General features: G+C 51.5%; 1 protein-coding gene across 1 annotated transcript in view; it reads left to right on the top strand.

The window, feature by feature from the left end:
• LOC143782169 (SCO-spondin-like) overlaps positions 1-15235 on the top strand; it is a 557899-nt gene that overhangs the window by 283843 nt on the left and 258821 nt on the right. Inside the window, exons 36-39 of the mRNA XM_077269323.1 lie at positions 3865-4005; positions 4080-4262; positions 4558-4708; positions 6711-6870. Of these exons, the coding sequence (XP_077125438.1) occupies positions 3865-4005; positions 4080-4262; positions 4558-4708; positions 6711-6870 (635 nt within the window). The remainder of the gene's footprint in view (positions 1-3864; positions 4006-4079; positions 4263-4557; positions 4709-6710; positions 6871-15235) is intronic.

The raw sequence follows: 15235 nt of genomic DNA, 5'->3' as shown, positions 1-15235 counted from the left end.
CTAGTGCTGCCCTCGAGCCACCTAGTGCTAGTGCAGCCCTAGATCTACCTATTCCTAGTGCTGCCCTCGATCTAACTAGTGTTTTTGCTGCCCTTGATCTACCTAGTGATTGTGCTACCCTCGATCCACCTAGTGCTAGTGCTGCCCTCAATCCACCTAGTGCTAGTGCTGTCCTCGATCTACCAAGTGCTTGTGCTGCCCTCGATCTACCTAGTGCTAGTACTGCCCTTGATCTACCTAGTTCTAGTACTGCCCTCGATCTACCTAGTGTTTGTGCTGCCCTCGATCTACCTAGTGCTAGTTGTTGTGTATCCGCTTTTTGGGCTCCCCTGGTGGTTGCTGGTGGTACTGGTGACTTGTTTGCACTTTGCTTCTTCTGTTCACCTGCTTCCATCAGTGTTTGGGAGTTTCCTATTTAGCCTTGCTCTCCAGTCATTTCCTTGCCGGTCATCATTGTAACCAGAGCCTTCGGTTGCATGTTCCTGCTACTAGTCTGCTGATCAGCTAAGTGGACTTTGTCCTTTTGTTTTGTACCTTTTGTCCAGTTTGCAGTTTTTGTAATTCTCTGTAGCTGGAAGCTCTTGCGGGCTGAAATTGCCACTCCTGTGTCATGAGTTGACACAGGAGTCTTAAAGTAATTTCAGGATGGTTTTTGAAAGGGTTTTCAGTTGACCGTGAAGTCCTCTTTTGTATCCTTCTGCTATCTAGTAAGTGGACCTCTCTTTGCTAAATCTACTTTCATACTGTGTGTCTTTTCCTCTTAATTCACCGTTATTACATGTGGGGGGCTGCTATCATCTTTTGGGGTATTTCCCTAGAGGTAATCGGGAGCTTTTGGCCATGAAGTGGGCATTTGAGGAGTGGCGTCATTGGCTTGAGGGTGCCAGACATCAGGTGGTAGTTTTGACTGATCACAAGAATTTAATTTATTTGGAGTCTGCCAGGCGCCTGAATCCTAGACAGGCACGTTGGTCGTTGTTCTTTTCCCGGTTTAATTTTGTGGTCTCGTACTTACCGGGTTCTAGGAATGTGAAAGCAGATGCTCTTTCTAGGAGTTTTGAGCCTGACTCTCCTGGGAATTCTGAACCTGCTGGTGTCCTTAAGGATGGAGTGGTTTTGTCTGCTGTCTCTCCAGATTTGCGACGTGCTTTGCAAGAATTTCAGGCGGATAGACCTGATCGTTGTCCGTCTGGTAGACTGTTTGTTCCTGACGAGTGGACCACTAGAGTCATCTCTGAAGTTCATTCTTCTACTCTGGCAGGTCATCCGGGAATTTTTGGCACCAGAGATTTGGTGGCTAGATCCTTCTGGTGGCCTTTCCTGTCTCGAGATGTGCGTGTTTTTGTGCAGTCTTGCGATGTGTGTGCTCGGGCCAAGCCTTGTTGTTCTAGGGCTAGTGGGTTGTTGTTGCCCTTGCCTATTCCGAAGAGGCCTTGGACGCACATCTCTATGGACTTTATCTCGGATCTCCCTGTTTCTCAGAAGATGTCTGTCATCTGGGTGGTGTGTGACCGTTTTTCTAAAATGGTTCATTTGGTGCCATTGCCTAAGTTGCCTTCCTCATCTGAGTTGGTCCCTCTGTTTTTTCAAAATGTGGTTCGCTTGCATGGTATTCCGGAAAACATCGTTTCTGACAGGGGTTCCCAGTTCGTGTCTAGATTTTGGCGGGCAGTCTGTGCCAGGTTGGGCATTGATTTGTCCTTTTCGTCTGCATTCCATCCTCAGACCAATGGCCAGACGGAGCGAACTAATCAAACTTTGGAGACTTATTTGAGGTGTTTTGTGTCTGCGGATCAGGATGATTGGGTTGCCTTTCTGCCGTTGGCGGAGTTTGCTCTTAATAATCGGGCTAGTTCTGCCACTTTGGTTTCTCCTTTCTTTTGCAATTCAGGGTTTCATCCGCGTTTTTCATCTGGTCAGGTTGAATCTTCGGATTGTCCTGGAGTGGATGCGGTGGTGGATCGGTTGCATCGGATTTGGGGACAAGTGGTGGATAATTTGGAATTGTCCCAGGAGAGGACTCAGCAGTTTGCTAACCGTCGTCGTCGTGTTGGTCCCCACCTTCGCGTTGGGGACTTGGTGTGGTTGTCTTCCCGTTTTGTCCCTATGAGAGTTTCTTCTCCCAAATTTAAGCCTCGGTTCATCGGTCCTTATAGGATTTTGGAGATTCTTAACCCTGTTTCCTTTCGTTTGGACCTCCCGGCATCTTTCGCTATCCATAATGTGTTCCATCGGTCGTTGTTGCGGAGATATGAGGTACCGGTGGTTCCTTCTACTGAACCTCCTGCTCCTGTGCTGGTGGAGGGTGAATTGGAGTACGTCGTGGAGAAGATCTTGGACTCCCGTATTTCCAGACGGAGACTTCAATATCTGGTTAAATGGAAAGGCTATGGTCAGGAAGATAATTCTTGGGTAACTGCCTCTGATGTTCATGCCTTGGATTTGGTTCGTGCCTTTCATAGGGCTCATCCAGATCGCCCTGGCGGTTCTTGTGAGGGTTCGGTGCCCCCTCCTTAAGGGGAGGGTACTGTTGTGTATCCGCTTTTTGGGCTCCCCTGGTGGTTGCTGGTGGTACTGGTGACTTGTTTGCACTTTGCTTCTTCTGTTCACCTGCTTCCATCAGTGTTTGGGAGTTTCCTATTTAGCCTTGCTCTCCAGTCATTTCCTTGCCGGTCATCATTGTAACCAGAGCCTTCGGTTGCATGTTCCTGCTACTAGTCTGCTGATCAGCTAAGTGGACTTTGTCCTTTTGTTTTGTACCTTTTGTCCAGTTTGCAGTTTTTGTAATTCTCTGTAGCTGGAAGCTCTTGCGGGCTGAAATTGCCACTCCTGTGTCATGAGTTGACACAGGAGTCTTAAAGTAATTTCAGGATGGTTTTTGAAAGGGTTTTCAGTTGACCGTGAAGTCCTCTTTTGTATCCTTCTGCTATCTAGTAAGTGGACCTCTCTTTGCTAAATCTACTTTCATACTGTGTATGTCTTTTCCTCTTAATTCACCGTTATTACATGTGGGGGGCTGCTATCATCTTTTGGGGTATTTCCCTAGAGGTAAGCCAGGTCTGTTTCTTCCTCTACCAGGCGTAGTTAGTCCTCCGGCTGGCGCGTGGCATATAGGAAGCCGTAGGTATGCTCCCTTGCTACTGTTAGTTGTGTGGTAGATTTAGCTCACGGTCAACTCGAGTTTCCATCACCCGAGAGCTCGTTCGTTACTTATGTGTTTTTTTTACGTTCCCTTGCCATTGGGAACCATGACAGCTAGTGCTGCCCTTGATCTACGTAGTGCTGCCCTCGATCCACCTAGTAATTGTGCTGCCCTCGATCTGCCTAGTGCTAGTACTACCCTCGATCTACCTAGTTCTAGTACTGCCCTCGATCTACCTAGTGCTCGTGCTGCCCTCGATCTATCTAGTGCTAGTTCTGCCCTCAATCTACCTAGTGCTAGTGCTGCCCTCGATCCACCTAGTAATTGTGCTGCCCTCAATCTGCCTAGTGCTAGTGCTGCCCTCGATCCACCTAGTAATTGTGCTGCCCTCGATCCGCCTAGTGCTAGTGCTGCCCTCGATCCACCTAGTGCTAGTGCTGCCCTCGATCCACCTAGTGCTAGTCCTGCCCTTGATCTACCTAGTGCTGCCCTCGATCTACCTAGTGCTAGTGCTGCCCTCGATCTACCTAGTGATTGTGCTGGGCTTTATGCTGCCTTGAGGAATTGCTTTACGATAAGCTGTAGAGAACATACTTGAAGTTATAGTAGAAAACTAACCTCAGTGTTGAAATCAGCAGAAAAATCAAACTCAACAAAAATGATGTTCAAAATTGTTCCCTAATGTTATTGATGAGATTGTATTGTCTCCCATTTTCCCCCAGATACGTGTCACCAGAATGGCTGCCCTCAGCCCTCATCTTGTCCTCCTGACATGGAATACAAGGCCTGTGCCAAGTGTCCAATGACCTGTTCGGATCTGAGCCATAATCGGGCCTGCCTCAGCGACCAGTCCTGCTTCTCCGGTTCGTGGGGGTATGGGTCTGATTCTGCATGGAAAGCCTCCTGCATCATGTTAACCCTTTGTGTACATGCTCAGGTTGTCAGTGTCCGGATGGATATCTGCTGGACAGCTTGAATCACTGTCTACGGCCGGAGGAATGTCCATGTGAGGTGGATGGGACCACCTACTGGCCGGGACAGCTGGTGAAGGCCAACTGCCAGATCTGTACCTGTCAAGACGGAACCATGAAGCAATGCAGGCAAAACCCAGAATGTACCGGTCAGTGTCTAGAACCCTGTCTGGGAGTGGGGCAGAATGTAGAACCCTCAATGTAGGGGGGGGGGGGAGGTCAGTTTCTTGAAAGCTTGAGATTTTAAAACTAAAACCCTGGATGTGTGGGAGCTCAGAATCTAAAAACCTGGATGAGGGTTTTCAATATGTAGAACCCTATGAGGGTTGTCAGTGTCTAGAGCCCTAGATAATGTTTATCACTATCTAGAACCTTGGATGGGGGTGTCAGGTTGAAGATCTACGTGTAGTGTCATCATCTGATCACTGGTGTCTTTCTCTGCAGTGCACTGCGGCTGGTCTGCCTGGTCACCCTGGGGCGAGTGCCTGGGTCCTTGCGGGGTGCAGAGTATACAGTGGTCCTTCCGCAGTCCTAACAATCCCAGCAAGCACGGAAATGGGAAGCAGTGCCGGGGAATCTACCGCAAGGCGCGCAGGTAATCATCGCCCCTCAACCACGGTGCCTCACAGCCACAGACTAAAATGGGTTCATAGATTCCTGCACCAGATCAACGAGTCCTTATACTGAGTGATCAACCAAATCATCACCAAGCAAATAATGTCCCCACCCTGTCCTTCATAATCCCAGGGGGAGGTCTCTCTACTCCACTGTCTATTTGCCGCTGCCCTGTGTACTGCTCTACTGTGTCTGTGGTATGTGTCGTTGCGCTGTGTACTGCTCCGCTGTGTCTGTGGTATATACCACTGCGCTGTGTACTGCTCCGCTGTGTCTATGGTATGTGCCTCTGTGCTGTGTACTGCTCCACTGTGTCTATGGTATGTGCTGCTGCGCTGTGTACTGCTCCGCTGTGTCTGTGGTAGTGCCTCTGTGCTGTGTACTGCTCCGCTGTGTCTGTGGTATGTGCTGCTGCGCTGTGTACTGCTCCGCTGTGTCTATGGTATGTGCCGCTGCGCTGTGCACTGCTCCACTGTGTCTGTGGTATGTGCTGCTGCGCTGTGTACTGCTCTGCTGTGTCTATGGTATGTGCTGCTGCGCTGTGTGCTGCTCCGCTGTGTCTGTGGTATGTGCCTCTGCGCTGTGTACTGCTCTGCTGTGTCTGTGGTATGTATCGCTGCACTGTGTACTGCTCCGCTGTGTCTGTGGTAGTGCCTCTGTGCTGTGTACTGCTCCGCTGTGTCTTTCGTATGTGCCGCTGCGCTGTGTACTGCTCCGCTGTGTCTTTGGTATGTGCCATTGCGCTTTGTACTGTTCCGCTGTGTCTGTGGTATGTGTCGTTGCGCTGTGTACTGCTCCTCTGTGTCAGTGGTATGTACCGCTGCACTGTGTACTGCTCCGCTGTGTCTGTGGTATGTGCCTCTGCGCTGTGTACTGCTCTGCTGTGTCTGTGGTATGTGCCGCTGCGCTGTGTACTGCTCTGCTGTGTCTGTGGTATGTATCGCTGCACTGTGTACTGCTCCGCTGTGTCTTTCCTATGTGCCACTGCGCTGTGTACTGCTCCGCTGTGTCTTTCGTATGTGCCATTGCGCTTTGTACTGTTCCGCTGTGTCTGTGGTATGTGTCGTTGCGCTGTGTACTGCTCCTCTGTGTCAGTGGTATGTACCGCTGCACTGTGTACTGCTCCGCTGTGTCTGTGGTATGTGTCGTTGCGCCGTGTACTGCTTCGCTGTGTCTGTGGTATGTGCCGCTGCGCTGTGTACTGCTCCGCTGTATCTGTGGTATGTGCCGCTGTGCTGTGTACTGCTCCGCTGTGTCTGTGGTATGTGCCATTGTGCTGTGTACTGCTCCGCTGTGTCTGTGGTAGTGCCTCTGTGCTGTGTACTGCTCCGCTGTGTCTGTGGTATGTGCCGCTGCACTGTGTACTGCTCCGCAGTGTCTGTGGTAGTGCCTCTGTGCTGTGTACTGCTCCACTGTGTCTGTGGTATGTACCGCTGCCCTGTGTACTGCTCCGCTGTGTCTGTGGTAGTGCCTCTGTGCTGTGTACTGCTCCACTGTGTCTATGGTATGTGCTGCTGCGCTGTGTACTGCTCCGCTGTGTCTGTGGTAGTGCCTCTGTGCTGTGTACTGCTCCGCTGTGTCTGTGGTATGTGCTGCTGCGCTGTGTACTGCTCCGCTGTGTCTATGGTATGTGCTGCTGCGCTGTGTACTGCTCCGCTGTGTCTGTGGTAGTGCCTCTGTGCTGTGTACTGCTCCGCTGTGTCTGTGGTATGTGCTGCTGCGCTGTGTACTGCTCCGCTGTGTCTATGGTATGTGCCGCTGCGCTGTGCACTGCTCCACTGTGTCTATGGTATGTGCCGCTGTGCTGTGTACTGCTGCGCTGTGTCTTTGGTATGTGCCGCTGCGCTGTGTACTGCTCCGTTGTTTCCGAGCTGTGTATTGCTCTGCTGTCTCCACTGTGCACATGTATACCTGGCCCTCTGGGTCCCCTACATCAGGTTCTGTCTGATGGCCCTGTTGTGTCATTCTTTTTCCATCCTCAGGTGTCAGACAGCTCCATGTGAGACCTGTTCACATCATGGGAGGACATACGGCATCGGGGAGCGCTGGAGATCTGGAACCTGCCATGTGTGCCAGTGCCTGCCCAACCTGACCGCCCACTGTTCCCACTACTGCCAGCTCAGCAGTCAGGGTTGCCCAGAGGTGAGTGACTTCCTGTCCACAGGGGGCACTCTGATAATGCAAGACTAAGTACATTGCAGAGGTTCCTCCTCTCCTCATGTAGAACAAAGGCTTCTCCTCTCCTCACGTAGAACAAAGGCTTCTCCTCTCCTCACGTAGAACAAAGGCTTCTCCTCTCCTCACATAGAACAGAGGCTTCTCCTCTCCTCAGGTAGAACAAAGGCTTCTCCTCTCCTCACATAGAACAGAGGTTCCTCCTCTCCTCATGTAGAACAAAGGCTTCTCCTCTCCTCACGTAGAACAAAGGCTTCTCCTCTCCTTACATAGAACAGAGGCTTCTCCGCTCCTCACGTAGAACAGAGGCTCCTTCTCTCCTCACATAGAACAGAGGTTCCTCCTCTCCTCATGTAGAACAAAGGCTTCTCCTCTCCTCACGTAGAACAAAGGCTTCTCCTCTCCTCATGTAGAACAAAGGCTTCTCCTCTCCTTACATAGAACAGAGGCTTCTCCGCTCCTCACGTAGAACAAAGGCTTCTCCTCTCCTCACATAGAACAGAGGTTCCTCCTCTCCTCATGTAGAACAAAGGCTTCTCCTCTCCTCACGTAGAACAAAGGCTTCTCCTCTCCTCACATAGAACAGAGGCTTCTCCTCTCCTCACGTAGAACAAAGGCTTCTCCTCTCCTCACATAGAACAGAGGTTCCTCCTCTCCTCATGTAGAACAAAGGCTTCTCCTCTCCTCACGTAGAACAAAGGCTTCTCCTCTCCTCACATAGAACAGAGGCTTCTCCTCTCCTCACGTAGAACAGAGGCTCCTCCTCTCCTCACATAGAACAGAGGCTCCTCCTCTCCTCACATAGAACAGAGGCTCCTTCTCTCCTCACATAGAACGGAGTCTCCTCCTCTCCTCACGTAGAATAAAGGTGGAGCGCCCCCACACCGCCGCAGGGCCGAGGGGTACCCGGAGCCGGGCCTCTGGGTCTCAGTCCTGGGGTTGTCACGGTGGCTAGACCCGGTCCGTGGCCCTGTCTGTCAGTGGGGGACGTCCGGTGCAATAAGTCGTGTTGTAACGGTGCAGTTGTGGGGTGCAGGTCGCGGTAAATAACGAGGACACCAGGTTGCAGTCTCTTTACCTCTTTACTGGAGATCTCTGAGTCCTCAGTCCAGAATATGGTTCACCAGGCTGCGCAAGTCCGGCCGGTCCAATGGCACCTCCAGAGTTCACTTCACAGGTGGAAATCGGTGCCTTCCTTCTTAGCGCTATGTGTTGTAGTCCTTCCCTGCTGTGCTTACGGAAAGTACCCCACAACCGTTGTGTCTGTTTCTTAAGTTCCCTCACAACTCGATTAAATGATGTTCTTCTAATCTTCCGTCCCTTCCTGATGTTACAGTTAGAACGGCACCCGTTTGTCGGATAGGCCTGGAGTTCTTCCGGGACCCTAGAGACGCCCCTCTCCCGCAATTGCCTCCCAAGACTTCATAGGTGATTTAGGTGAGACAGCCCGCCTGAGACTGACTGTCCTGCCGCTGTTTAGAGTATTGCTTGAAGCTGAATGTTATAATACTCCCTCGGCGTTCCGGCCAACGGTAGTGCGCCTCAGTAGGGTGTTGCTCCGGTCTTACAGCACGACCCCTACTGGTATTTCTCCTTTTTGCTTGATCTCGTTTCTCACTCAGCACAATCTATCTCGCTTCTAGTCCTTTCTTGGGTCCCGCCGCTTCCCGGAGCTGGTGCGGACCCGTTACGTTCTTTCCAATGCCAAGCCTCTGTCAGGATCCCACCCCTGACAGAGACCCTACTGTCTCTTCCTCCACAACACCCTCTGCCACTAGGTGTTGCTTCGTCCAATCCAGTCAGCTTTCTGATCTAACTTCCTGCCTGACCCCCAGTTTACCCACTATGGTGGGGAGTGGCCTAATGAATAGAACCCTTAGCTCCCCCCGGAGGCCCGGCTGTGAAATGTATTGGTGTCTGTGATACCTGATCAGATGAACTCCTTCAGTGCCATCGGACGCACCATGGCTCCCCATAGTGGCGGAGCCACAGTACTGCAACGACCAGGACTCTGGGGCGCTGCACTCCCCCCTGGTTAAACACAGTACTCCGGGACTGGGAAGAAAACAACAATACAAGTTAGCAAAAAGACATACAATTTTGTTGAGTGCAATAACAATAAGTATACTTGAACAGGCTTCCCTTTATGGGAGGTGAGGACACTTGAACGTTACAAACATGGCAAAAATATCATAGCAACATGCTATAATTAACTTTCCTTACCCAACCGGGTATTCTACTAAGTGCAAACATTATTGAACAATAATTTAACATTGCCTTTAAGGATATACACTCTTAATCCACTAAAGACCTTCCTATAATCACATTACAAGGTATTTTAACTTTTTCATTCTCCTACTTTGGATCTGCAGGACCGCCTGTCCTATCGGCACAAGACCTTCTGCCTCTCCTTTCTGTTACAGGACCGCCCCGTTCAGCCAGGGCCTACTGCCTTTCAACTACTATACACAGTATAGAACATAACTTTTCTTTCAGTTTGAGAACACTGAGCCGGCTCTACTTGGCTCCTATAAGGACTCACCCACTAACCCCTACGGGTTCACTTTCTGTCCTTAGTATCATATTACTAACTTTCGATGGGGAACGCAGGGTTTACCTTCTATCCCCCCACCCCTTTTCTTATCAACATTATCAGCTATCTTCTTTTCACAACATGAAACTTTCTCATTACTTCTTTTTACTTCTTCTTTCAGAGAACATTATCAGCATTCCTTTACAATTAACCAATGGCATACATATAACTTCTACATGTAAATATTATCATCATTTTCTTTCATTGACATTATTGCTATCGGTCTTAAAGCAATATCACCATCTACGTGCAACAAATGAACATCCCCTTTAAGAGAGGACCAAATCTCGATGAGGTAGCACATCTTCTCAAGCTACCAGTCCATACTCATCAAAGGTTCCAGTGCGGTATCTTCGCCAAGAGTCCTTGTTTAAGTAAAACCAGTAGGGAGCGCCTTTAATAAGGTGCAAACTATTTACAAAAGAGTTCGGATCATGCACAGTTCATGATTTCACAGTTTTTTAAAGTAACGTAGAAAAAATAGAAAATAACCAAAAACAATAGGGATCCCGGGTCCATGGAAGGATCCCCTTAAAAGTTTACCCTGAACGGGTTTTAGCAGCAATCATAAAAGGCAATAAAACAGTAACTATTTTACAAATAAGAAAGTACAGTAGAATCTTACTGTGGTGAAGCGGAAGGTGGTCTCCTATCCGGTCTCACCAGGCCAACAGATCGCTCGGGTGAGCCAGGGCGCCGTTCCGCTCCCAGCAGTGATAAAATCCCTCGCCGGGAGGTCCTTCTTACTGGCAGGCGCACACGTCCCTCCGGGGCACGGCGAGGCTGGGTTTCTCGTGGTTCCGCGGGGCCGGGCTCCGCTGCTTTCCCCACGGGATCATCCCCTTCTGGTGTTCCGGCAGCAGCCTGGAGGGCAATGCATCGCTGCACGCCTCGCGCCATCCAGCCAGCCTCTCCCGTAGCCCTCCTCCATCGGGTGTAGGTGACGGCATCACCTGGCTCCAGATCGCGAGCGATCCTCCCGCTGCAAGACTCCACCTCCTCCCGGTCTACGCGGACCTGTATCGGCTCCCCGATCTCCTGGATCACTCCTCTTCCATACTGAGGATTAAAGGCCACCACAACACCCCAGTGCGATGGCGGAATCTCCGGAGCACTAACTAAGTTAATCTGCTCTACAGGCTGGGGCCGGCTCCGCCATGCTGCCATCAGACGCCGTAGATGTTCGGCGTCCGGCATGATCTTCAGGCCCGGCGTTTGTAGCGTACCTTCAGCCGCGGCCAGGTGAGAAGCAACAGGAGACAACCTGATCTCTGTGGGCTGGCCTAGCCGGGTAAGTACGCGGGCATCGGCCTTCAGCCGGCGGGCTAGCTGTCGGGCCTCGGCTGCAGCCACACATTCTTTAGCCAGCGGCAAAGGGGGTCGGCCCATCGGTGACTCTGTGAGGGTCAGACCCCGCAGCGTTGGCGTTTCTGGGGCTATCTCAGGTTGCGCAGCCTCAGGCCGGACCGGGTCAGCCCCGCGTGGTGCTCCTGGTGCCGCCATCTTTGTCTCCTTTTCCGCGTCTTCTTCCCGCGGTCTCTTCCGTGGGCGGCCCCGTCCCCATGGTCTCCACCCTCCGACCAGGATCAGGAGGCGGACCTCGGCTGTTGACGGGCACGTCCTCAGGACACAGAAATATTTAGACTGGGCAGCCATTACTGTTCGCGCTCTCCAGCTTGCCTACGCCCACTTCACGCCCCTCTTCTCTTCCTGCGCTCTCCTCAGCGCTGCAATGGCGGCGGATTTTGGCGGGAACTTTTGGCGGTAAATGGCGTAGCACAGTCTTTGCAATAAAGTACAGTCCAAGCACAATAAATCACAGTTCCAAGGCACACATGACCTGATTCTTCAGGCTTAAGTAGATCCTGTTCGTGACGCCAAGTTTGGAGCGCCCCCACACCGCCGCAGGGCCGAGGGGTACCCGGAGCCGGGCCTCTGGGTCTCAGTCCTGGGGTTGTCACGGTGGCTAGACCCGGTCCGTGGCCCTGTCTGTCAGTGGGGGACGTCCGGTGCAATAAGTCGTGTTGTAACGGTGCAGTTGTGGGGTGCAGGTCGCGGTAAATAACGAGGACACCAGGTTGCAGTCTCTTTACCTCTTTACTGGAGATCTCTGAGTCCTCAGTCCAGAATACGGTTCACCAGGCTGCGCAAGTCCGGCCGGTCCAATGGCACCTCCAGAGTTCACTTCACAGGTGGAAATCGGTGCCTTCCTTCTTAGCGCTATGTGTTGTAGTCCTTCCCTGCTGTGCTTACGGAAAGTACCCCACAACCGTTGTGTCTGTTTCTTAAGTTCCCTCACAACTCGATTAAATGATGTTCTTCTAATCTTCCGTCCCTTCCTGATGTTACAGTTAGAACGGCACCCGTTTGTCGGATAGGCCTGGAGTTCTTCCGGGACCCTAGAGACGCCCCTCTCCCGCAATTGCCTCCCAAGACTTCATAGGTGATATGTGTTAGACAGCCCGCCTTAAACTGACTGTCCTGCCGCTGTTTAGAGTATTGCTTGAAGCTGAATGTTATAATACTCCCTCGGCGTTCCGGCCACCGGTAGTGCGCCTCAGTAGGGTGTTGCTCCGGTCTTACAGCACGACCCCTACTGGAATTCTCCTGTTGCTTGATCTCGTTTCTCACTCAGCACAATCTATCTCGCTTCTAGTCCTTTCTTGGGTCCCGCCGCTTCCCGGAGCTGGCGCGGACCCGTTACGTTCTTTCCAATGCCAAGCCTCTGTCAGGATCCCACCCCTGACAGAGACCCTACTGTCTCTTCCTCCACAACACCCTCTGCCACTAGGTGTTGCTTCGTCCAATCCAGTCAGCTTTCTGATCTAACTTCCTGCCTGACCCCCAGTTTACCCACTACGGTGGGGAGTGGCCTAATGAATAGAACCCTTAGCTCCCCCCGGAGGCCCGGCTGTGAAATGTATTGGTGTCTGTGATACCTGATCAGATGAACTCCTTCAGTGCCATCGGACGCACCATGGCTCCCCATAGTGGCGGAGCCACAGTACTGCAACGACCAGGACTCTGGGGCGCTGCACTGGCTCCTATCCTCATACAGAACAGAGGCTCCTCCTCTCCTCACTGTGATAGTCCAACTCACGTGGCGGTATGTGGAGGTAGAAAAACAGGAACACTGTCTCTTTAAATCTGGGTTGTTTTATTATAAGGCAGCATAAATGTCTAATATCACTGCTCCCATTCGCCTCGAAACTCCTGGAGGAGCACGTCTACGCTGAACTTTCCTCCCACCTCTCATCTAACTTGCTCTTTGACAATCTACAGTCTGGTTTCCGCCCCCATCACTCTACTGAGACTGCCCTGACTAAAATCACTAATGATCTACTTACAGCCAAAGCTAACAGACAATTCTCTATACTCCTCCTTCTAGACCTGTTCTCTGCCTTCAACACAGTTGACCACTGCCTTCTACTACAGATCCTCTCTTCCTTTGGCATCAAAGACCTCGCCCTATCCTGGATCTCCTCATACCTTTCCAACCGCACATTCAGCGTCTCCCACTCCCACACTACCTCCTCGTCCCACCCTCTCTCTGTTGGCTCTGTCCTAGGATTCTTACTCTTCTCAATCTATACACTTGGTCTGGGACAACTCATAAAGTCCCATGGATTCCAGTACCATCTATATGCTGATGACACTCAGATCTAACTTTCTGGCCCAGACGTCACCTCTCTGCTGTCCAGAATCCCGGAGTGTCTATGAGCCATATCCTCCTTCTTCTCCTCTCGCTTCCTCAAACTCAATGTGGACAAATCTGAACTCATCATCATCTTTCCTCCATCTCATAGATCTTCCTTACCTGATCTATCTATCGCAATTAACAACATCACGCTTTCCCCCGTACTGGAAGTCTGCTGCCTTGGAGTAACCGTTGACTCTGCCATGTCCTTCAAATCGCACATCCAAGATCTTTCCACCTCATGTCGCCCCTGGATCGCTCCCCCACTCGTAAGGGCAATGTGATACTCGGTACCGGGCCCTTCAGTTCGGGGATAGTCACGGTGGCCTGACCCGGTCCGTGGCCCTTTGAGGGGCGTCCAATTAAAGGTGAAGTCTGTATAATGTTCATGATGCCACCTGTGGTACTCGGTCAGGGCGACCGACACTGCTTAGGGGTCCGCTGGGGTGATGGAATGGCAGCTAGATGGTATACCTTCCCACAGGTGAAGTGTACCCCCAGGGCTTCCCAGATGTGTAGGTGGTGATGGTGGACGATGTAAGGCGCAGTGAATAACGAGGACACAAAGGTTGCAGTCTCTTTACCTTTTAATGAAGACTTCAGCATCCACAGTCCAGAGTACAGATCACAGGGCAGGCAGAGTCCGGCCGGTCTGAAGGCAAATCCAGAGTTCCCTTATCCAGGTGGAAATCAGTAGTCTTCCTACTAGCGCCTGTATGTTGTAGTACCTCCCTGCTGAGCACCACAGGATAGTCCTCACAACCTTTGTAGATGTTCTAGATGTTATTTCTTCCTCTCTGTCCCCCAGATGGTATGGATAGGACATACCCGTATGACTGATGGCCTGAGGCTTGTTTATAGGTACCCTAGAGACGCCCCGACCCCCACAATTTGCCACTGTGTCTTCTTAGGTTTTAAGGTCGGGCAGCCAATTTGGAATTGACTGTCCTGCCGGTCTTTGAAGTAAAGCGTGGAGTCAATTACTCCCTCGGTGTTCCGGCCACCGGCTACGCGCCTCAAAAGGAGGCAGCCTCTTACAGGACAGAACTCCTTCTGGTGTTGTCTCCTTGTGCTGTGACTTTGTTTCTCACTCCCTGCAACACAATTCCTTTCTTGTCCTTCCTCAGGATGCTGCCGCACGTGGGGCAGGCACAGCTCTGTATCTTTCTGTCTCGTGCTAGGCCTCTGTCAGGATCCCACCCCTGAAAAGGAAAAGAACAGTCAACTATTTACATTTCGTGGTTTTGAGGTTTATTTAAACCACTCTGGAGGTAGTACCGGCGGGGGTAGTCCTTTTGGGTATTGGCTGCCGCCTGGTACTACATAGGGAGGTCTCTCATCCCATTTGGGGGTCTAAGTACCCACTGTTTTCCTCTCAGGGGTAATCTTGGCGTGGGCCACCATGGGTGTTGGCTCAGTAGCCACAACAGTTTCAGTCGTGGTGACAGTGCAAGTGGTAATCCGAGTCGCGGTATAGGTAGGGGTGACAGTGGTCTTGGTAGTCGTAGCAGTGGTCTGGACGCAAGGTGGCGCCGTTGCCACAGGAGACAATTTAGCTGAGGCTTTTGTAGGATGTGCCACAATGTGTCTCCTTTTGTGCACATTTAAGGCGAACCAGCCCTTTTCACCGAAATGTCTGGTGTAAGTAACGGTGTCTCCTGGGTAAAGGTCTCGGTCTGGATGGCCTTCCCGAAGGTGGGATTCCACGTCCCTCCGGTTTACAAAGACCTCAGTGTACAATCCTTGCTCCTTAATGAAGCCCCAGCCCCCTCGGAGTTTAAAGGCTACGACTGTGCCCTGCTTACGCGGGGCCTGGTGGATGGTGCGGTCTTTACGGGCCTTGGCTTTTACCACTAGGTCACATTGGTCATGAGCCTCACGTTGGGCCTGGTATTTCTCCTCTTTCTCCTTCCACTGTCGGGCAAGCTGGGCCTGGTAGTCCTCCCAACTTAGGACTTCCACCGTCTCTCCCTTATGTTGTTCTGCCTCGGGGAACCCCATGAAGTCCGGTCCGGGATTCACCCAGCAGTACACAGTCCACT

This window comes from Ranitomeya variabilis, chromosome 6 (genome assembly GCF_051348905.1).
Source record: "Ranitomeya variabilis isolate aRanVar5 chromosome 6, aRanVar5.hap1, whole genome shotgun sequence".
Lineage (NCBI taxonomy): Eukaryota > Metazoa > Chordata > Amphibia > Anura > Dendrobatidae > Ranitomeya > Ranitomeya variabilis.
Note: the sequence above shows the minus strand (reverse complement) of the source record. Positions and strands in the feature narration are given on the sequence as shown.